The following is a 22869-nucleotide window of genomic DNA, read 5'->3' on the forward strand; positions in this document are numbered from 1 at the left end:
ATCAACGCCATGAGCGCCCCCTTAACTCGTCCCCAACAAAAACCCGTTTTTTGTTTTTTTTCCCCCCCTCTCCCCCCACAGGTCAGACACCCGCCTGCACAAGGACGACGTGGACATCTGCTTCAGCAAGACGCTCAACTCCTGCAAGGTTCCTCAGATCCGCTACGCCAGCGTGGAACGTCTGCTGGAGCGCCTGACCGACCTGCGCTTCCTGTCCATCGACTTCCTCAACACCTTCCTGCACACCTACCGCATCTTCACCAGCGCCGCCGTGGTCATGGACAAGCTGGCCGGCATCTACAAGAAGCCCTTCACCTCCATACCTGTCAGGTAGCCTCCAGCAGTTGTAGACATGCTGCAGTGTGCGTGCTCTGCCAGCAGGGAGCGGAGTTACGCCACATTCAAGCCATTAAAATTGGAATAGTAACAATCGTTAGAAGGGGAACCGGAGGGTGTGTTCTAACTATCGTGGGATCACACTCCTCAGCCTTCCCGGTAAGGTCTATTCAGGTGTACTGGAGAGGAGGCTATGCCGGATAGTCGAACCTCGGATTCAGGAGGAACAGTGTGGTTTTCGTCCTGGTCGTGGAACTGTGGACCAGCTCTATACTCTGGGCAGGGTCCTTGAGGGTGCATGGGAGTTTGCCCAACCAGTCTACATGTGTTTTGTGGACTTGGAGAAGGAATTCGACCGTGTCCCTCGGGAAGTCCTGTGGGGAGTGCTCAGAGAGTATGGGGTAACGGACTGTCTGATTTTGGCGGTCCGCTCCCTGTATGATCAGTGTCAGAGCTTGGTCCGCATTGCCGGCAGTAAGTCGGACACGTTTCCAGTGAGGGTTGGACTCCGCCAAGGCTGCCCTTTGTCACCCATTCTGTTCATAACTTTTATGGACAGAATTTCTAGGCGCAGTCAAGGCGTTGAGGGGATCTGGTTTGGTGGCTACAGGATTAGGTCTCTGCGTTTTGCAGATGATGTGGTCCTGATGGCTTCATCTGGCCGGGATCTCCAGCTCTCGCTGGATCGGTTCGCAGCCGAGTGTGAAGCGACTGGGATGAGAATCAGCACCTCCAAGTCCGAGTCCATGGTTCTCGCCCGGAAAAGGGTGGAATGCCACCTTCGGGTTGGGGAGGAGACCCTGCCCCAAGTGGAGGAGTTCAAGTACCTCGGAGTCTTGTTCACGAGTGAGGGAAGAGTGGATCGTGAGATCGACAGGCGGATCGGTGCGGCGTCTTCAGTAATGCGGACGCTGTATCGATCCGTTGTGGTGAAGAAGGAGCTGAGCCGGAAGGCAAAGCTCTCAATTTACCGGTCGATCTACGTTCCCATCCTCACCTATGGTCATGAGCTTTGGGTTATGACCGAAAGGACAAGATCACGGGTACAAGCGGCCCAAATGAGTTTCCTCCGCCGGGTGGCGGGGCTCTCCCTTAGAGATAGGGTGAGAAGCTCTGCCATCCGGGGGGAGCTCAAAGTAAAGCCGCTGCTCCTCCACATCGAGAGGAGCCAGATGAGGTGGTTCGGGCATCTGGTCAGGATGCCACCCGATCGCCTCCCTAGGGAGGTGTTTAGGGCACGTCCGACCGGTAGGAGGCCACGGGGAAGACCCAGGACACGTTGGGAAGACTATGTCTCCCGGCTGGCCTGGGAACGCCTCGGGATCCCCCGGGAGGAGCTGGACGAAGTGGCTGGGGAGAGGGAAGTCTGGGCTTCCCTGCTTAGGCTGCTGCCCCCGCGACCCGACCTCGGATAAGCGGAAGAAGATGGATGGATGGATGGATGGAGAATCGTTAGTGTTCTAATATTAGCATGCTAGCTTTTTTTTGTGCTAATTTTTGCAAGTATAAATTATTTTGTTACATGACAAATGACCCTGCTAGCATTCTAACATAGATTTTTTTTTTTTGAGCAAATTTTGTAGTAATACAACTCAATCATATTTTGGTACTTGATGGATGCTACCGTTAGCATGCTAGCTTTTTCGAATAATTTTTTAGGTGCACACCTCAGAGTAATATATTTTGGTACTTGACTAATGCTACAGTTAGCATTTTAGCATGCTAGCTTATTTTAGTAGCTACTTTATCAGGCTTACACCTCAGCGTACAGTATTTTACTCCTTCACAAATGATACCTGTTAGCATGCTAACATAGATTTTTATTTTTTGAGCAAATTTTGTAGTTATGCAACTCAGTCATATTTTGGTACTTCATAGATGCTACCGTTAGCATGCTAGCTTTTTCGAATAATGTTTTAGGTACACACCTCAGAGTAATATATTTTGGTACTTTACGAATGCTACAGTTAGCATTTTAGCTTATTTTTGTAGCTACTTTATCAGGCTTACACCTCAGCGTACAGTATTTTACTCCTTCACAAATGATACCTGTTAGCATGCTAACATAGATTTTTTATTTTTTGAGCAAATTTTGTAGTTATGCAACTCAGTCATATTTTGGTACTTCATAGATGCTACCGTTAGCATGCTAGCTTTTTCGAATAATGTTTTAGGTACACACCTCAGAGTAATATATTTTGGTACTTTACGAATGCTACAGTTAGCATTTTAGCTTATTTTTGTAGCTACTTTATCAGGCTTACGCCTCAGCGTACAGTATTTTACTCCTTCACAAATGATACCTGTTAGCATGCTAACATAGATTTTTTATTTTTTGAGCAAATTTTGTAGTTATGCAACTCAGTCATATTTTGGTACTTCATAGATGCTACCGTTAGCATGCTAGCTTTTTCGAATAATGTTTTAGGTACACACCTCAGAGTAATATATTTTGGTACTTTACGAATGCTACAGTTAGCATTTTAGCATGCTAGCTTATTTGTGTAGCTACTTTATCAGGCTTACGCCTCAGCGTACAGTATTTTGCTCCTTCACAAATGATAGCTGTTAGCATGCTAACGTTATGCTAGCTTTTTTAAAGCAAATGTTGTAGGTACAGTATACTCTTCATTGATATGTTTGGACTTGATGCATGCTAAAGTTAGCATCCTAGCAATTTAAAGACATTTTACAGGTACACACCTCAGAGTAAGATATTTTGGTACTTGACGCAGGCTACAGTTAGCATTTTAGCATGCTATCTTCTTTTTTTTTTAGCTAATTTACCAGGTGTACACCTTTTATTACTTCACAAATGATACCTGTTAGCATGCTAACGTGTATGCTAGCTTTTTTAAAGCAAATGTTGTAGGTATACACTTCAGTCATATTTTTGGACTTTATGCATGCTAACGTTAGCATCCTAGCAATTAAAAAAAATAATTCAGGTACACACCTCAGGGTAGGATATTTTGGTACTTTACGCATGCTACAGTTAGCTTTTTAGCATACTGACATTAGCATACTTTTTTGTAGCTAATTTACCGCGTGTACACCTCAGCCGCAAACATTTTGTTACTTCGCGAATGATACCTGTTGGTATGCTAGCTTTTTTTTAAAGCTAATTTGGTAGGTATACTCTTCAGTCATGCATGCTAAGGTTTGCATCCTAGCAATTTAAAGACATTTTTCAGGTACACACCTCAGAGTAAGATATTTTGGTACTTGACGCAGGCTACAGTTAGCATTTTAGCATGCTAGCTTTTTTTTTTTTTAGCTAATTTACCAGGTGTACACCTCAGTGCCCAGTATTTTATTACTTCACAAATGATACCTGTTAGCATGCTAATGTGTATGCTAGCTTTTTTTTAACGCAAATGTTGTAGGTATACACTTCAGTCATATTTTTGGATTTTATGCATGCTAACATTAGCATCCTAGCAATTAAAAAAAATAATTCAGGTACACACCTCAGGGTAGGATATTTTGGTACTTTACGCATGCTACAGTTAGCTTTTTAGCATACTGACATTAGCATACTAGATTTTTTTTGTAGCGTGTACACCTCAGCCGCAAACATTTTGTTGCTTCGCGAATGATACCTGTTGGTATGCTAGCTTTTTTTAAAGCTAATTTTGTAGGTATACTCTTCAGTCATGCATGCTAACGTTGGCATCCTAGCAATTTAAGCACATTGTTCAGGTACACACCTCAGGGTAATATATGTTGGCACTTGACACATGCTACAGTTAGCATTTTAGCATACTAGCTTTTGTTTTAGCTAATTTATCGGGTGTACACCTCAGCGTCAAATATTTTGCTACTTCACAAATGATACCTGTTAGCATGCTAACATTAGCATGCTAGCTTTTTCAAAGCAAATTTTGTAGGTATAATATTCAGTCATATTTTTGGACTTGATGCATGCTAACGTTAGCACCGTAGCATTTTAAAAGATTTTTTTTTCAGGTGCCCACCTCAGAGTAATATATTTTGGCACTTGACACATGCTACAGTTAGCATTTTAGCATGCTGGCTTTTGTTTTAGCTAATTTATCGGGTGTACACCTCAGCGTCAAATATTTTGCTACTTCACAAATGATACCTGTTAGCATGCTAACATTAGTATGCTAGCTTTTTCAAAGCAAATTTTGTAAGTATAATATTCAGTCATATTTTTGGACTTGATGCATGCTAACGTTAGCACCGTAGCATTTTAAAATATTTTTTTTTCAGGTGCCCACCTCAGAGTAATATATTTTGGCACTTGACACATGCTACAGTTAGCATTTTAGCATGCTAGCTTTTGTTTTAGCTAATTTATCGGGTGTACACCTCAGCGTCAAATATTTTGCTACTTCACAAATGATACCTGTTAGCATGCTAACATTAGCATGCTAGCTTTTTCAAAGCAAATTTTGTAGGTATAATATTCAGTCATATTTTTGGACTTGATGCATGCTAACGTTAGCACCGTAGCATTTTAAAAGATTTTTTTTTTCAGGTGCCCACCTCAGAGTAATATATTTTGGCACTTGACACATGCTACAGTTAGCATTTTAGCATGCTGGCTTTTGTTTTAGCTAATTTATCGGGTGTACACCTCAGCGTCAAATATTTTGCTACTTCACAAATGATACCTGTTAGCATGCTAACATTAGCATGCTAGCTTTTTCAAAGCAAATTTTGTAGGTATAATATTCAGTCATATTTTTGGACTTGATGCATGCTAACGTTAGCACCGTAGCATTTTAAAATATTTTTTTTTCAGGTGCCCACCTCAGAGTAATATATTTTGGCGCTTGACACATGCTACAGTTAGCATTTTAGCATGCTAGCTTTTGTTTTAGCTAATTTATCGGGTGTACACCTCAGCGTCAAATATTTAGCTACTTCACAAATGATACCTGTTAGCATGCTAACATTAGTATGCTAGCTTTTTCAAAGCAAATTTTGTAAGTATAATATTCAGTCATATTTTTGGACTTGATGAATGCTAACGTTAGCACCGTAGCATTTTAAAAGATTTTTTTTTCAGGTGCACACCTCAGAGTAATATATTTTGGCACTTGACACATGCTACAGTTAGCATTTTAGCATGCTAGCTTTTGTTTTAGCTAATTTATCGGGTGTACACCTCAGCGTCAAATATTTTGCTACTTCACAAATGATACCTGTTAGCATGCTAACATTAGTATGCTAGCTTTTTCAAAGCAAATTTTGTAGGTATAATATTCAGTCATATTTTTGGACTTGATGCATGCTAACGTTAGCACCGTAGCATTTTAAAAGATTTTTTTTTTCAGGTGCACACCTCAGAGTAATATATTTTGGCACTTGACACATGCTACAGTTAGCATTTTAGCATGCTAGCTTTGCGCTAGCTGTGCCCAGTATTTTATTACTTCACAAATGATACCTGTTAGCATGCTAACATTAGTATGCTAGCTTTTTCAAAGCAAATTTTGTAGGTATAATATTCAGTCATATTTTTGGACTTTATGCATGCTAACGTTAGCACTGTAGCATTTTAAATTTTTTTTTTTTCAGGTACACACCTCAGAGTAATATGTTAGTGCATTTTAGCTTGGATATAGTTTGGTCACTCACTAATGTTAACTGTTAGCATGCTAACGTTATGCTAGCTTTTTTAAAGCAAATGTTGTAGGTATACTCTTCAGTGATATGTTTGGACTTGATGCATGCTAAAGTTAGCATCCTAGCAATTTAAAGAAATTTTTCAGGTACACACCTCAGAGTAAGATATTTTGATACTTGATGCATGCTACAGTTAGCATTTTAGCATGCTAGCTTTGCGCTAGCTGTGCCCAGTATTTTATTACTTCACAAATGATACCTGTTAGCATGCTAACATTAGTATGCTACCTTTTTCAAAGCAAATTTTGTAGGTATAATATTCAGTCATATTTTTGGACTTGATGCATGCTAACGTTAGCACTGTAGCATTTTAAATGATTTTTTTTTCAGGTACACACCTCAAAGTAATATGTTGATATAGTTTGGTCACTCACTAATGTTAACTGTTAGCATGCACAGTACTGTTAGCATGCTGGGTGTGTTGAGGTGAGAAGTGTGGTGCAAACATCCTGCAGTCCCAGTGTGGTCCTCATCATCATCATCATCATCATCATCCTCACATCAGGGTTGAGCAGCACTCATGTGACCGCCTGTCCGTCATGTCCCTCTGTCCCGACTACACCCTGAAGACCACCCAGCTGGCTCTGGATCAGTCCAAGTAAACACAGACACCCCCCCCCCAGTCCCCGGGTCCGCCAGTCACACATACTCCTGTGTCCCCCCAGGTCCCTAGAGATCTTCTTCGCCACCAACCAGGGCTCGTGGGGGACGGACCCCCTCAACAACAAATCCCCCAGACTGTGCCGCAAGTTCTCCTCGCCGCCCCCGCTCTCCATCCCCACCCGGACTTCCTCTCCCGTCCACTGCCGCAAACTGTCCCTCAGCTCGCCGGTCGGTGGCGCCAAGGCCCTGGACCTGTCTCCCACCCCGTCCTGCTCCCCGACGTTCACCCACTGCCCCGCCCTCCCTTCCCCGCCCCCCGGCTCCCCGCGCCCGCCCTCCGGGTTCTCCTACCCGCCGCCCACCGCCACACGCTCTCCCGGCCTCCCCCACGCGTCCTCCCCGCCTCCTGTCTCCACCAAGGCCCCCCTGGACCTCAGTCGGGGTCCCAGCTCGCCCGAGCTCAGCCCGGGGCCCGGTGACGACTTCAGCCTCGAGCTCCCGCGCATCGACGCCTTCTGCGGGAAACTGCGGCGCAGCATCCGGCGAGGTGGCCATCTTGGTAGTTGCCCCAGCAACCCTAGATACGAGTGTTGTCATGGTTACGTGTCCCTCGACAGCTGTCCTGGAGTCTGTGTCCCTGGACAAGTTCATCCCAGAAGCTCCGCCCAGCAGCGAGTCGGGAGACGTCTCGCCGAGCCGCTCGCCGTCCACGCCCAGACACATGCGATACAGACCAGCGGGAGGTATCACTTTAAAGCGACTCCTCTGATGTCAAAGATCATTTATTATAACAAGATGGAGTCGCTGCTTGCCGTTCATTCTCGTCTTCCTGTTCCCGCAGCGACTTCTTCGGGGGACAACTCTCGCTGCGCCATGTCGCCCGCCTCCGCCTTCGCCATCGCCACGGCGGCGGCGAGCCACAGCAGCTCCCAGGGTGAGCGAGACATGACGGACACGTTGTTCATACTTGCCAACTGTTGCGTTTTGGACCAGTTGTCCCTCCCAGGGAATTCAAGTCACAATTCGCTCCCAAGTTCTTTCCGACACTTAAAGCTGAGTTGAAAAACCACCAGAGACAGAATAGGTATTTTGTTGTATATTCCTCTCTTTAAGAAGGGGAACCGGAGGGTGTGTTCTAACTATCGTGGGATCACACTCCTCAGCCTTCCCGGTAAGGTCTATTCAGGTGTACTGGAGAGGAGGCTACGCCGGATAGTCGAACCTCGGATTCAGGAGGAACAGTGTGGTTTTCGTCCTGGTCGTGGAACTGTGGACCAGCTCTATACTCTCGGCAGGGTCCTTGAGGGTGCATGGGAGTTTGCCCAACCAGTCTACATGTGTTTTGTGGACTTGGAGAAGGCATTCGACCGTGTCCCTCGGGAAGTCCTGTGGGGAGTGCTCAGAGAGTACGGGGTATCGGACTGTCTGATTGTGGCAGTCCGCTCCCTGTATGATCAGTGCCAGAGCTTGGTCCGCATTGCCGGTAGTAAGTCGGACACGTTTCCAGTGAGGGTTGGACTCCGCCAAGGCTGCCCTTTGTCACCGATTCTGTTCATAACTTTTATGGACAGAATTTCTAGGCGCAGTCATGGCGTTGAGGGGATCTGGTTTGGTGGCTGTAGGATTAGGTCTCTGCTTTTTGCAGATGATGTGGTCCTGATGGCTTCATCTGGCCAGGATCTTCAGCTCTCACTGGATCGGTTCGCAGCTGAGTGTGAAGCGACTGGGATGAGAATCAGCACCTCCAAGTCCGAGTCCATGGTTCTCACCCAGAAAAGGGTGGAGTGCCATCTCCGGGTTGGGGAGGAGATCTTGCCCCAAGTGGAGGAGTTCAAGTACCTCGGAGTCTTGTTCACGAGTGAGGGAAGAGTGGATGGTGAGATCGACAGGCGGCTCGGTGCGGCGTCTTCAGTAATGCGGACGCTGTATCGATCCGTTGTGGTGAAGAAGGAGCTGAGCCGGAAGGCAAAGCTCTCAATTTACCGGTCGATCTACGTTCCCATCCTCACCTATGGTCATGAGCTTTGGGTTATGACCGAAAGGACAAGATCACGGGTACAAGCGGCCGAAATGAGTTTCCTCCGCCGGGTGGCGGGGCTCTCCCTTAGAGATAGGGTGAGAAGCTCTGCCATCCGGGAGGAGCTCAAAGTAAAGCCGCTGCTCCTCCACATCGAGAGGAGCCAGATGAGGTGGTTCGGGCATCTGGTCAGGATGCCACCCGAACGCCTCCCTAGGGAGGTGTTTAGGGCACGTCCGACCGGTAGGAGGCCGCGGGGAAGACCCAGGACACGTTGGGAAGACTATGTTTCCCGGCTGGCCTGGGAACGCCTCGGGGTCCCACGGGAAGAGCTGGACGAAGTGGCTGGGGAGAGGGAAGTCTGGGCTTCCCTGCTTAGGCTGCTGCCCCCGCGACCCGACCTCGGATAAGCGGAAGAAGATGGATGGATGGATGGATTCTCAAAGCTTTGCCAATATACATTTTGATTGAGACCAGTCTAACCCTAGAACATTCTATCGCGCTTCCCCAAAATGGTCTGTCTTCCCGATCCCACCACCCTCTCTCTCGTCCCATCTCTGTAGACAAAACAAAATGCTAGTCTAAACACATTCCAAAGAACTCAAGGTTAACACACACAGTATACTTGCTGACAGAGCATCAAGAGAAGAAATGGAAAACACGAGCTGTTTTCAAATATGACTAAGAAATGAAAGAAGTACAACTTAAATTCGGATATATGTAAATATCTGCCTCCGACACAACCCTCCCGAATTTTCCGGGAGTCTCCCGAAATTCAGCGCCTCTCCCGAAAACCTCCCGGGACAAATATTCTCCCGAAAATCTCCCGATTTTCAGCCGGAGCTGGAGGCCACGCCCCCTCCAGCTCCATGCGGACCTGAGTGAGGACAGCCTTTTTTCATGACGGGAGGACAACAGGGTGACAAGAACTAAATCATCCAGACTAGAGACAAATTGTATTATTATGTTTATCTTACCTAAAAATAAATATATTTATTAATTAAAAAAAAAAAAAAACTAAATACATTTTTACTATATTTTGCTAAAAACATCAAAATTAATTGTATTTAGGGACCGCAATGTCCCTTTGGGACAGAGGACCCTATTGTAATTGTAAGGTTTTATTATTATTATTATTATACCGGCCGCCTCTTTGAGCTGTAATTTGACCCCCTTAACATGCTTCAAAACTCACCAAATTTGACACACACATCAGGACTGGCGAAAATTGCAATCTAATCAAAAAACCAAACCCCAAAACTCAAAATTGCGCTCTCGCACTCCCTAGGAAAAAACACAGACAAAACTGTCTGTAACTTCCAGTAGGAATGTCGTAGAGACATCTATGTAGGTCTCACTTAGACCTAGATTTCATACACTGACATCTTTCAGCAAAAATCAACAGGAAGTTGGCAATTCCCCTTTCAAAACAAAAAGTTCCTAAAAACAGTCACTTTTGCCTTTTTGAGCTGTAATTTGACCCCCTTAACATGCTTCAAAACTCACCAAACTGGACACACACATCAGGACTGGCGGTAATTGCGATCTAATAAAAAAAAAAAAAAGCAAACCCCAAAACTCAAAATTGCGCTCTAGCGTCCCCTAGGAATAAAACAGACAAAGCTGCTCTTGGAAGAAAACAGACAAAACTGCCTGTAACTTCCAGTAGAAATGTCATAGAGACATGAAACAAAAATCTCTACGTAGGTCTCTCTTAGACCTACATTTCATTCATTGAGAACCCCCAGCAAAAATCAACAGGAAGTTTGCAATTCCCCCTTCAAAATAAAAGTTGGGTTAAAAACAGTCACCTTTTTTTAAACATTATCTCCTCGTTTGTCGTGTCGGCTTCAAACTAGCACAGGAGAGAGATTGTACCCTTCTGATTAAAAGTTGACGAAAGAGTTTTAATTACTGCTCTGGTTTGGATTTTATGTGCCGTCAAAGTCGGTCCCGTCCATCGCTGCTTGCAGCTTTAATTTTATTTGTATTTTTTCTGACTCCTTATTACATCCAGCCATAGAATTAAAATAAACATATTTGAAATGATACATTTTAAATTTATCATAATAATTCATTTAAAATGACCATATTTAATTATTGAAAATAATTGCTTGTTTATCAACAACTTTAGCATTTTATTCATTACATTTTGAAGCTCTCAGAAGCCAAGTTATGTTATATTCCTTAAGATTTATTTATGCAAGTTTGAAGTATCAATTATCTAAACACAGTTTTGTTTGCATATTTTCAGGATGCAGATATATATATATATATATATATATATATGTATATATATATATATATATATATATATATATATATATATATATATATATATATATATATATATATATATATATATATATATATATATATATATAAATTGTCGGAGGCAGATATTTACATATATCCGAATTTAAGTTGTACTTCTTCCATTTCTTTGTCATATTTGAAAACAGCTCGTGTTTTCCATTTCTTCTCTTGATGCTCTGTCAGCAAGTATACTGTGTGTGTTAACCTTGAGTTCTTTGGAATGTGTTTTGACTAGCATTTGTTTTGTCTACAGAGATGGGACGAGAGAGAGGGTGGTGAGATCGGGAAGACAGACCATTTTGGGAGGCGCAATAGAATGTTCTATGGTTAGACTGGTCTCAATCAATGTATATTGGCAAAGCTTTGAGAATATACAACAAAATACCTATTCTGTCTCTGGTGGTTTTTCAACTCAGCTTTAAGTGTCGGAAAGAACTTGGGAGCGAATTGTGACTTGAATTCCCTGGGAGGAACAACTGGTCCAAAACGCAACAATTTGGGGGCTCGTCCGGGCGACACGCTGAGAATTGGACACCTCTTCATATATATATATATGTATGAAATACTTGACTTGGTGAATTCTAGCTGTCAATATACTCCTCCCCTCTTAACCACGCCCCCAACCACGCCCCGACCCCGACCACGCCCCCCACCCTCCATCCCCCACCTCCCGAAATCGGAGGTCTCAAGGTTGGCAAGTATGACGTTGTTTCCATTCTTAATGATACAAACCCCAAAAGCAGTGAAGTTGTCACATTGTGTAAATGGTAAATAAAAAGAGAATACAACAAAATCCTTTTCAACTTATATTCAATTGAATAGACTGCAAAGACAAGATATTTCATGTTCACACTGAGAAACTCATGAACTTAGAATTTAATGGCAGCAACACATTGCAAAAAAGTAGTCAGAGGGGCATTTTTACCAGTGTGTTACATGGCATTTCCTTTTAACAACACTCAGTAAAGGTTTGGGAACTGAGGAGACACATTTTTGAAGTGGAATTCTTTCCCATTCTTGCTTGATGTACAGCTTAAGTTGTTTAACATTTTCCCTTCTCATATTTTAGCCTTCACACATTTTCAATGTCTGGACTACAGGCAGGCCAGTCTAGAACCCGCACTCTTTTACTATGAAGCTATACACTGTGGCTTGGCATCGTCTTGCTGAAATAAGCAGGGGCGTCCATGATAACGTTGCTTGGATGGCAACATATGTTGCTCTAAAAGCTGTATGTACCTTTCAGCATTAATGGTGCCTTCACAGATGTGTAAGTTACCCATGTCTTGGCCACTAATACACCCCCATACCATCACACCATCCATCCATCCATCTTCTTCCGCTTATCCGAGGTCGGGTCGCGGGGGCAGCAGCCTAAGCAGGGAAGCCCAGACTTCCCTCTCCCCGGCCACTTCGTCCAGCTCCTCCCGGGGGATCCCGAGGCGTTCCCAGGCCAGCCGGGAGACATAGTCTTCCCAACGTGTCCTGGGTCTTCCTCGTGGCCTCCTACCGGTCAGACATGCCCTAAACACCTCCTTAGGGAGGCGCTCGGGTGGCATCCTGACCAGATGCCCGAACCACCTCATCTGGCTCCTCTCGATGTGGAGGAGCAGCGGCTTTACTTTGAGCTCCCCCCGGATGACAGAGCTTCTCACCCTATCTCTAAGAGAGAGCCCCGCCACCCGGCGGAGGAAACTCATTTCGGCCGCTTGTACCCGTGATCTTGTCCTTTCGGTCATAACCCAAAGCTCATGACCATAGGTGAGGATGGGAACGTAGATCGACCGGTAAATTGAGAGCTTTGCCTTCCGGCTCAGCTCCTTCTTCACCACAACGGATCGATACAGCGTCCGCATTACTGAAGACGCCGCACCGATCCGCCTGTCGATCTCACGATCCACTCTTCCCTCACTCGTGAACAAGACTCCGAGGTACTTGAACTCCTCCACTTGGGGCAAGATCTCCTCCCCAACCCGGAGATGGCACTCCACCCTTTTCCGGGCGAGAACCATGGACTCGGACTTGGAGGTGCTGATTCTCATCCCAGTCGCTTCACACTCAGCTGCGAACCGATCCAGTGAGAGCTGAAGATCCTGGCCAGATGAAGCCATCAGGACCAAATCATCTGCAAAAAGCAGAGACCTAATCCTGCAGCCACCAAACCGGATCCCCTCAACGCCTTGACTGCGCCTAGAAATTCTGTCCATAAAAGTTATGAACAGAATCGGTGACAAATGGCAGCCTTGGCGGAGTCCAACCCTCACCGGAATCGCGTCCGACTTACTGCCGGCAATGCGAACCAAGCTCTGACACTGATCATACAGGGAGCGGACCGCCACAATCAGACAGTCCGAAACCCCATACTCTCTGAGCACTCCCCACAGGACTTCCCGAGGGACACGGTCGAATGCCTTCTCCAAGTCCACAAAGCACATGTAGACTGGTTGGGCAAACTCCCATGCACCCTCAAGGACCCTGCCGAGAGTATAGAGCTGGTCCACAGTTCCACGACCAGGACGAAAACCACACTGTTTCTCCTGAATCCGAGGTTCAACTATCCGGCGTAGCCTCCTCTCCAGTACACCTGAATAGACCTTACCGGGAAGGCTGAGGAGTGTGATCCCACGATAGTTAGAACACACCCTCCGGTTCCCCTTTTTAAAGAGAGGAACCACCACCCCGGTCTGCCAATCCAGAGGTACTGCCCCCGATGTCCACGCGATGCTGCAGAGTCTTGTCAACCAAGACAGCCCTACAGCATCCAGAGCCTTGCTGCCTTTTACACTTTGCGTCTAAAACAATCCGGATGGTTCTTATCCTTTTTGGTCCGGAGGACACGACGTCCAAAGTTTCCAAAAGCACTCCACAGAACACTTTTCCACTTTGCATCAGTCCATCTTAGATGAGCTCGGGCCGAGCGAAGCCGACGGCGTTTCTGGGTGTTGTTGATAAATGGCTTCGGCTTTGCATAGTAGTTTTAACTTGCACTTACAGATGTAGCGACCAACTGTAGTTACTGACAGTGGTTTTCTGAAGTGTTCCTGAGCCCATGTGGTGATATCCTTTACACACCGATGTCGCTTTTTGATGCGGTACCGCCTGAGGGATGGAAGGTGCGTAATATCATGGCTTACGTGCAGTGATTTCTCCAGATCCTCTGAACCTTTTGATGATATTACGGAGCGTAGATGGTGAAATCCCTAAATTCCTTGCAATATAGCTGGTTGATAAATGTTGTTCTTAAACAATTTGCTCAGGCATTTGTTGACAAAGTGGTGACCCTCGCCCCGTCCTTGTTTGTGAATGACTGAGCATTTCATGGAATCTGCTTTTATACCCAATCATGGCACCCACCTGTTCCCAATTAGCCTGTTCACCTGTGGGATGTTCCAAATGAGTGTTTGATGAGCATTCTTCAACTTTCCAAATGAGCTAATATTTGCCAAAAATAACAAAGTTTTCCAGTTCAAACGTTAAGTATCTTGTCTTTGCAGTCGAGCCATCCATTTTCTACCGCTTGGCGGCTGGGGGTGCTAGAGCCTATCTCAGCTGCGTTCAGGCAGTAGGCGGAGTACACCCTGGACAAGTCGCCACCTCATCTATTCAATTGAATATACGTTGAAAAGGATTTGCAAATCATTGTATTCTGTTTTGTTTACCATTTACACAACGTGACAACTTCACTGGCTTTGGGTTTTGTAGTTCCGGCTGTGCATAAAATGACCAAAATACGGTAAATATTGTACATATTGTTATGAAGGTGTCTATATATATATACTTGCAGTGTGTATATTGTACATATTACATATTGTTATGAAGGTGTCTGTTACTACATTATATATATACTTGCAGTGTGTATATTGTACATATTACATATTGTTATGAAGGTGTTTGTTACTACATTATATATATACTTGCAGTGTGCATATTGTACATATTACATATTGTTATGAAGGTGTCTGTTACTACATTATATATATACTTGCAGTGTGTATATTGTACATATTACATATCGTTATGAAGGTGTCTGTTACTACATTATATATATACTTGCAGTGTGTATATTGTACATATTACATATTGTTATGAAGGTGTCTGTTACTACATTATATATATACTTGCAGTGTGTATATTGTACATATTACATATTGTTATGAAGGTGTCTGTTACTACATTATATATATACTTGCAGTGTGTATATTGTATATTACATATTGTTATGAAGGTGTCTGTTACTACATTATATATATATACTTGCAGTGTGTATATTGTACATATTACATATTGTTATGAAGGTGTCTGTTACTACATTATATATATATACTTGCAGTGTGTATATTGTACATATTACATATTGTTATGAAGGTGTCTGTTACTACATTATATATATACTTGCAGTGTGTATAATGTACATATTACATATTGTTATGAAGGTGTCTGTTACTACATTATATATATACTTGCAGTGTGTATATTGTACATATTACATATTGTTATGAAGGTGTCTGTTACTACATTATATATATATACTTGCAGTGTGTATATTGTACATATTACATATTGTTATGAAGGTGTCTGTTACTACATTATATATATATATATATATACTTGCAGTGTGTATATTGTACATATTACATATTGTTATGAAGGTGTCTGTTACTACATTATATATATACTTGCAGTGTGTATATTGTACATATTACATATTGTTATGAAGGTGTCTGTTACTACATTATATATATACTTGCAGTGTGTATATTGTACATATTACATATTGTTATGAAGGTGTCTGTTACTACATTATATATATACTTGCAGTGTGTATATTGTACATATTACATATTGTTATGACAGTGTGTCTGTCACTACATTATATATATACTTGCAGTGTGTATATAGTACGTATTACATATTGTTATGAAGGTGTCTGTTACTACATTATATATATACTTGCAGTGTGTATATTGTACATATTACATATTGTTATGAAGCTGTCTGTTACTACATTATATATATATACTTGCAGTGTGTATATTGTACATATTACATATTGTTATGAAGGTGTCTGTTACTACATTATATATATATACTTGCAGTGTGTATATTGTACATATTACATATTGTTATGAAGGTGTCTGTTACTACATTATATATATACTTGCAGTGTGTATATTGTACATATTACATATTGTTATGAAGATGTCTGTTACTACATTATATATATACTTGCAGTGTGTATATTGTACATATTACATATTGTTATGAAGGTGTCTGTTACTAAATTATATATATACTTGCAGTGTGTATATTGTACATATTACATATTGTTATGAAGGTGTCTGTTACTACATTATATATATACTTGCAGTGTGTATATTGTACATATTACATATTGTTATGAAGGTGTCTATTACTACATTATATATATATATACTTGCAGTGTGTATATTGTACATGTTAAATATTGTTATGAAGGTGTCTATTACTACATTATATATATATATATACTTGCAGTGTGTATATTGTACATGTTAAATACTGTTATGAAGGTATGCATGCTTTGCTCAGTGGACAAAGTTCGGACACCCCTGATCTGAAGCCTTTCTGGTCATGTGCCCCCTAGTGGTTGTCGCCCTAAACAACAAGTTGCAGCTTTGCTTTGTCTCGCAGTTTTCAGCAGCTCAGACAAGTCCTGTGACAAGGAGTTCGTCATCCGCCGGGCGGCCACCAACAGAGTCCTCAACGTGCTGCGTCACTGGGTCTCCAAGCACTCGCAGGTCTGAACCCAAGTCTTACTTCCTGCTGGTCTGCCATGGAACACTTGTCCGTACACTCAGTAAACATCATGTTCGTGACCAGTGTTGGGACTACCGCGTTACAAAGTAACGCCGTTATTTTCGGCGGTAACTAGTAGTCTAACGCGTTATTTTTTATATTCAGTAACTCAGTTACCGTTACTACATGATGCGTTACTGCGTTATTTTACCAAAGCCGAGTTTCTTAACATGGAGATATTCTCACTACTTTTCTTTTGTCGAGCACAAAGAAAAGAACATTTTAGTTAAATGTAAGTTGTGTCTTGGATCAAAGATCCTATCTATCTTCTGCCCAAAACAGCAATTCAAATCTGCTGAAACAGCTACAAAAGCAACATGCTTCGACGAAGCTAGTAAAGAGTAAGGGGGCGGTATAGCTCGGTTGGTAGAGCGGCCGTGCCAGCAACTTGAGGGTTGCAGGTTCGATCCCCGCATCCGCCATCCTAGTTACTGCCGTTGTGTCCTTGGGCAAGACACTTTACCCACCTGCTCCCTGGTTTAAATGTAACTTAGATATTGGGTTTCACTATGTAAAGCGCTTTGGGTCACTAGAGAAAAGCGCTATATAAATATAATTCACTTCACTTCACTAAAGAGAGACACAGACTCTGATGTCACTTCACCTCCACCAAAGGATTTTAACGGAGGGACTGCTAGCAAGGACAACATTGACAGAGCCATTGCAGCGTATGTGCTAGAAGACATGCAGGCTATTTCTACCGTGGAGTCACCCGCTTTCAGGCAGCTAATTAGCATGTTAGCGGGCGTCAAACGGCAAATTGCACGGAAAACATTTTCCAAGTACATAAAAATGGAAAGCGAGCTAAAGAAGACACTCCAAACTCTGCCTCTGCTCATCATTCATCACTGAAGGTACACACTGTCAATTCTCTTATATACTCTTTCATTCTAGACTTCTAAATGTATAGACTATAAAGTTCACAAACATAAAGAGGGATCCTAGTGGGCCAGGCCAATCTTTCCTTATCTCTAAACTAAAACTGGGGAAATGCGTAGAGTGTTCTGGGCTTCAGTACAGTGTTGATCTCCTGAAGACATGATTTTATTTCACAATTCCTTGAGAGAAAAAAAGGCCTGGTTAGGCTTTGTGTATAGCAGTATGTGTGCGGTATATAGTGACATGACATATAATCATGTCATGTGTGCCTTCCTTGAGTGAAGGCAGGTTTACAGCTATGTTGTTATTATGCTGTTTGCTACTTATGTATGTTTTGTTGCAGCTATTTAAAATAGTTTTGTCAATTTGTGGTGGTCCAAATATATTTGTAACAGTCGAAATCTATTTGTGGCGGTTTGAATCTGTGTGGTGGTCCAAATCTATTTGTCCATCCATCCATCCATCTTCTTCCGCTTATCCGAGGTCGGGTCGCGGGGGCAGCAGCCTAAGCAGGGAAGCCCAGACTTCCCTCTCCCCAGCCACTTCGTCCAGCTCCTCCCGGGGGATCCCGAGGCGTTCCCAGGCCAGCCGGGATATATAGTCTTCCCAACGTGTCCTGGGTCTTCCCCGTGGCCTCCTACCGGTCGGACGTGCCCTAAACGCCGCCTCAGGAAGGGGAAGCAGTGCAATGTCAACACCGTGTATGGTGAGGATGGTGTTCTGCTGACCTCGACTGCGGATGTTGTGGATCGGTGGAGGGAATACTTCGAAGACCTCCTCAATCCTACCAGCACGTCTTCCTATGAGGAAGCAGGGCCTGGAGAATCTGTGGTGGGCTCTCCTATTTCTGGGGCTGAGGTTGCCGAGGTAGTTAAAAAGCTTCTCGGTGGCAAGGCCCCGGGGGTGGATGAGATCCGCCCGGAGTTCCTTAGGGCTCTGGATGTTGTGGGGCTGTCTTGGTTGACAAGACTCTGCAACATCGCGTGGACATCGGGGGCGGTACCTCTGGATTGGCAGACCGGGGTGGTGGTTCCTCTCTTTAAGAAGGGGAACCGGAGGGTGTGTTCCAACTATCGTGGGATCACACTCCTCAGCCTTCCCGGTAAGGTCTATTCAGGTGTACTGGAGAGGAGGCTACGCCGGATAGTCGAACCTCGGATTCAGGAGGAACAGTGTGATTTTCGTCCTGGTCGTGGAACTGTGGACCAGCTCTATACTCTCGGCAGGGTCCTTGAGGGTGCATGGGAGTTTGCCCAACCAGTCTACATGTGCTTTGTGGATTTGGAGAAGGCATTCGACCGTGTCCCTCGGGAAGTCCTGTGTGGAGTGCTCAGAGAGTATGGGGTATCGGACTGTCTGATTGTGGCAGTCCGCTCCCTGTATGATCAGTGTCAGAGCTTGGTCCGCATTGCCGGCAGTAAGTCGGACCCGTTTCCAGTGAGGGTTGGACTCCGCCAAGGCTGCCCTTTGTCACCCATTCTGTTCATAACTTTTATGGACAGAATTTCTAGGCGCAGTCAAGGCGTTGAGGGTATCTGGTTTGGTGGTTGCAGGATTAGGTCTCTGCTTTTTGCAGATGATGTGGTCCTGATGGCTTCCTCCGGCCAAGATCTTCAGCTCTCACTGGATCGGTTCGCAGCCGAGTGTGAAGCGACTGGGATGGGAATCAGCACGTCCAAGTCCGAGTCCATGGTTCTCGCCCGGAAAAGGGTGGAGTGCCATCTCCGGGTTGGGGAGGAGATCTTGCCCCAAGTGGAGGAGTTCAAGTACCTCGGAGTCTTGTTCACGAGTGGGGGAAGAGTGGATCGTGAGATCGACAGGCGGATCGGTGCGACGTCTTCAGTAATGCGGACGCTGTATCGATCCGTTGTGGTGAAGAAGGAGCTGAGCCGGAAGGCAAAGCTCTCGATTTACCGGTCGATCTACGTTCCCATCTTCACCTATGGTCATGAGCTTTGGGTTATGACCGAAAGGACAAGATCACGGGTACAAGCGGCCGAAATGAGTTTCCTCCGCCGGGTGGCGGGGCTCTCCCTTAGAGATAGGGTGAGAAGCTCTGTCATTCGGGGGGAGCTCAAAGTAAAGCCGCTGCTCCTCCACATGGAGAGGAGCCAGATGAGGTGGTTCGGGCATCTGGTCAGGATGCCACCCGAACGCCTCCCTAGGAAGGTGTTTCGGGCACGTCCGACCGGTAGGAGGCCACAGGGAAGACCCAGGACACGTTGGGAAGACTCTCTCTCCCGGCTGGCCTGGGAACGCCTCGGGGTCCCACAGGAAGAGCTGGACGAAGTGGCTGGGGAGAGGGAAGTCTGGGCTTCCCTGCTTAGGCTGCTGCCCCCGCGACCCGACCTCGGATAAGCGGAAGAAGATGGATGGATGGATAAATGGACAGTCGAAATCTATTTGTGGCGGTTTGAATCTGTGTGGTGGTCTGGGTCTGTGTGGTGGTCCAAATCTATTTGTGGTGGTCCACATATATTTGTGGCGGTTTGAATCTGTGTGGTGGTCCAAATCTATTTGTGGTGGTTCATATATATTTGTAGAAGTCGAAATCTATTTGTAGCCGTCAAAATGTATCTGTGGCGGTCCAAATCTTCGATGTGAGTCAGAACAAAACTTCTTCCTTCCTTGGCAGGACTTTGACAGCAACAGCGAACTGAAGGTGGGCGTGGTCAGCCTGCTGGAGGAGGTGCTGCGTGACCCCGACCTGCTGCCCCAGGAGAGGAAGGCCACCGCCAACATTCTCAGGTGGACATCTTTGTCGTTTTGTGGCGTCAAACATACGACCGCTTTCCTCTCTTTCAGTGCTCTTTCTCAAGAAGAACAAGACGACGCTCAGCTGAAGATCGAAGACATTTTACAAATGGTGGGTGTCCGCCACACACACACACACAACTTAAACACACACATTGTGTCTAACAAGCTCGTATTCAACGTTGTCACGGTGATGATGATGATGATGATGATGATGATGATGATGATGGAGCAGAAAAGTTGTCCACTTCTTCACTTCATTGCGGTAAGATTTAACATCCATCTTCTTTTATGATGCTGTTTTTAGTATTGTGTGTCTTTCTTACTGTGTGTGTGTGTGTGTGTGTGTGTGTGTGTGTGTGTGTGTGTGTGTGTGTGTGTGTGTGTGTGTGTGTGTGTGTGTGTGTGTGTGTGTGTAGACGGAGAATCCAAAGGCGGAGTGTTTTGAGTCGCTGTCAGCAATGGAGCTCGCAGAACAGATCACCTTATTGGACCACATCGTCTTCCGTAGTATTCCTTACGAGTAAGTCCCAGCACTGATGACGTCATCAATCACTCCATGACAAACCTGACGCCCCCTAGTGGTCAGGAAAGAGAATGCAGGTTTAAGTTGTCTCGTGTACACAAAATGTATGAAATATTGGCAAATAATAACAAGAATTGATTTATTGTGACAAATACGAATGAATAAGTCCATAAAAGGATGAGTCCGTCTTCTTTCGGGTAAAACATTTGACAGTATTTGGTGTTCTCAGGGAGTTCCTGGGTCAAGGCTGGATGAAGGTGGACAAGACGGAGAAGACTCCTTTCATCATGAAAACCAGCCAGCACTTCAACAATGTACGTTGACTCCAACAAGAAAGTGCAATGTTCATTTAGAAAAGTGACTTTTGCCCTTTTAAAAAGCATTTTTTTTACTCAAGTTTCTTCATTTAAAAAGAATCCCACTCCTGACTGCTTTGTCTCCCTCTAGTGCTCATATTTTGTAATACACCTCTTAACGCCTCATTTACGGTCCAAGCTCCAAACTGAATCGAAACAAGCTGAAACCAATCTAACGTCGATACACAGCATCGGTGTTACAAAGTCTGTTATTATTGATGTTTATGTTTGATATTATTTATGTCAACATTTCAACTTTTTCTCTGCGCTGTATATCATTTTAGTTTTCTAATTTAGCATACTTGCCAACCCTCCCGGATTTTCCGGGAGACTCCCGAAATTCAGCGCCTCTCCCGGAAAAAAATTTTCTCCCGAAAATCTCCCGAAATTCAGGTCCATGCGGACCTGAGTCCGCTTTGCCACAATATAAAGAACGTCTACAGTAAAGCAGTCCGTCTGCCGTAAACAGCAATGTTGTGACACTCTTAAACAGGACAATACTGCCATCTAGTGCATTTGATGAAAGCACTTTTGTGCGTGCCACACAGCAATGCATCATCAGAGAGGGTGTTCAGCATGGTTAGAAAGATAGTGACAGAGAATAGAACAAGGATGGACAATACAACCCTTAACTCAACAATGAGTAGATGAGTGTTATGTGTGTGTATATGTGTAAATAAATGAACACTGAAATTCAAGTATTTCTTTTATTTATATATATATATATATATATATATATATATATATATATATATATATATATATATATATATATATATATATATATATAGCTAGCTAGAATTCACTGAAAGTCAATTATTTCTTATATATATATATATATATATATATATATATATATATATATATATATATATATATATATATATATATATATATATATATCCATCCATCCATTTCCTACCGCTTATTCCCTTCGGGGTCGCGGGCAAATATATATATATATATATATATATATATATATATATATATATATGAAAATTCTAGCTGTAAATATACTCCTCCCCTCTTAACCACGCCTCCAACCACGCCCCCGCCCCAACCACGCCCCCCGCAACCACCCCCCACCCTCCACCTCCTGAAATTGGAGGTCTCAAGGTTGGCAAGTATGTAATTTAGGAGTATTTTTAGTAAGGGCCCGGTCACTTTGGACACCCCCTGTCCTGGAATAACTATCACAATCATGAATAAAAAATATAATCATTGAAAAATTATAAATTACATCTATATATTAGCACTAATTCAAATATTGCTTTAAGTTCCCTCTAAAAGTTCTTTATGGCATCTCAGCTGGATTTTATTTGCGACAAAACAGACTGTATAATAATAATAATAATGTTAGTAAGTATCAAATTGTCTATCTTTTTTCCATTTCTACAATGTAAACATTTTCCAGGATTTAATGTGTATGTTTATCATACTTGCCAACCCTCCCGGATTTTCCGGGAGACTCCCGAAATTCAGCGCCTCTCCCGAAAACCCCCCGGGACAAATTTTCTCCCGAAAATCTCCCGAAATTCAGGCGGAGCTGGAGGCCACGCCCCCTCCAGCTCCATGTGGACCTGAGTGAC

The 22869-nt window shown here is 43.9% G+C and overlaps 1 protein-coding gene across 4 annotated transcripts in view; it reads left to right on the forward strand.

The window, feature by feature from the left end:
• rasgrf2a (Ras protein-specific guanine nucleotide-releasing factor 2a) overlaps nucleotides 1–22869 on the forward strand; it is a 55117-nt gene that overhangs the window by 27282 nt on the left and 4966 nt on the right. For 2 of the 4 annotated variants that reach the window (XR_012049261.1, XM_061927352.2), the window contains exons 13-23: nucleotides 82–330; nucleotides 6500–6592; nucleotides 6660–7144; nucleotides 7215–7340; nucleotides 7439–7531; nucleotides 16601–16707; nucleotides 20280–20392; nucleotides 20450–20510; nucleotides 20634–20663; nucleotides 20818–20921; nucleotides 21154–21238. Coding sequence is in view for 3 of the 4 variants with exons in the window: in XM_061927352.2 (XP_061783336.1) it covers nucleotides 82–330; nucleotides 6500–6592; nucleotides 6660–7144; nucleotides 7215–7340; nucleotides 7439–7531; nucleotides 16601–16707; nucleotides 20280–20392; nucleotides 20450–20510; nucleotides 20634–20663; nucleotides 20818–20921; nucleotides 21154–21238 (1546 nt within the window). In the remaining variant the exon portion in view is untranslated. The remainder of the gene's footprint in view (nucleotides 1–81; nucleotides 331–6499; nucleotides 6593–6659; nucleotides 7145–7214; nucleotides 7341–7438; nucleotides 7532–16600; nucleotides 16708–20279; nucleotides 20393–20449; nucleotides 20511–20633; nucleotides 20664–20817; nucleotides 20922–21153; nucleotides 21239–22869) is intronic. The other 2 variants (XM_061927353.2, XM_061927354.2) reach the window with 2 other exon arrangements.

The sequence above is a fragment of the Nerophis lumbriciformis genome, linkage group LG32, assembly GCF_033978685.3.
Source record: "Nerophis lumbriciformis linkage group LG32, RoL_Nlum_v2.1, whole genome shotgun sequence".
Taxonomy (NCBI): domain Eukaryota; kingdom Metazoa; phylum Chordata; class Actinopteri; order Syngnathiformes; family Syngnathidae; genus Nerophis; species Nerophis lumbriciformis.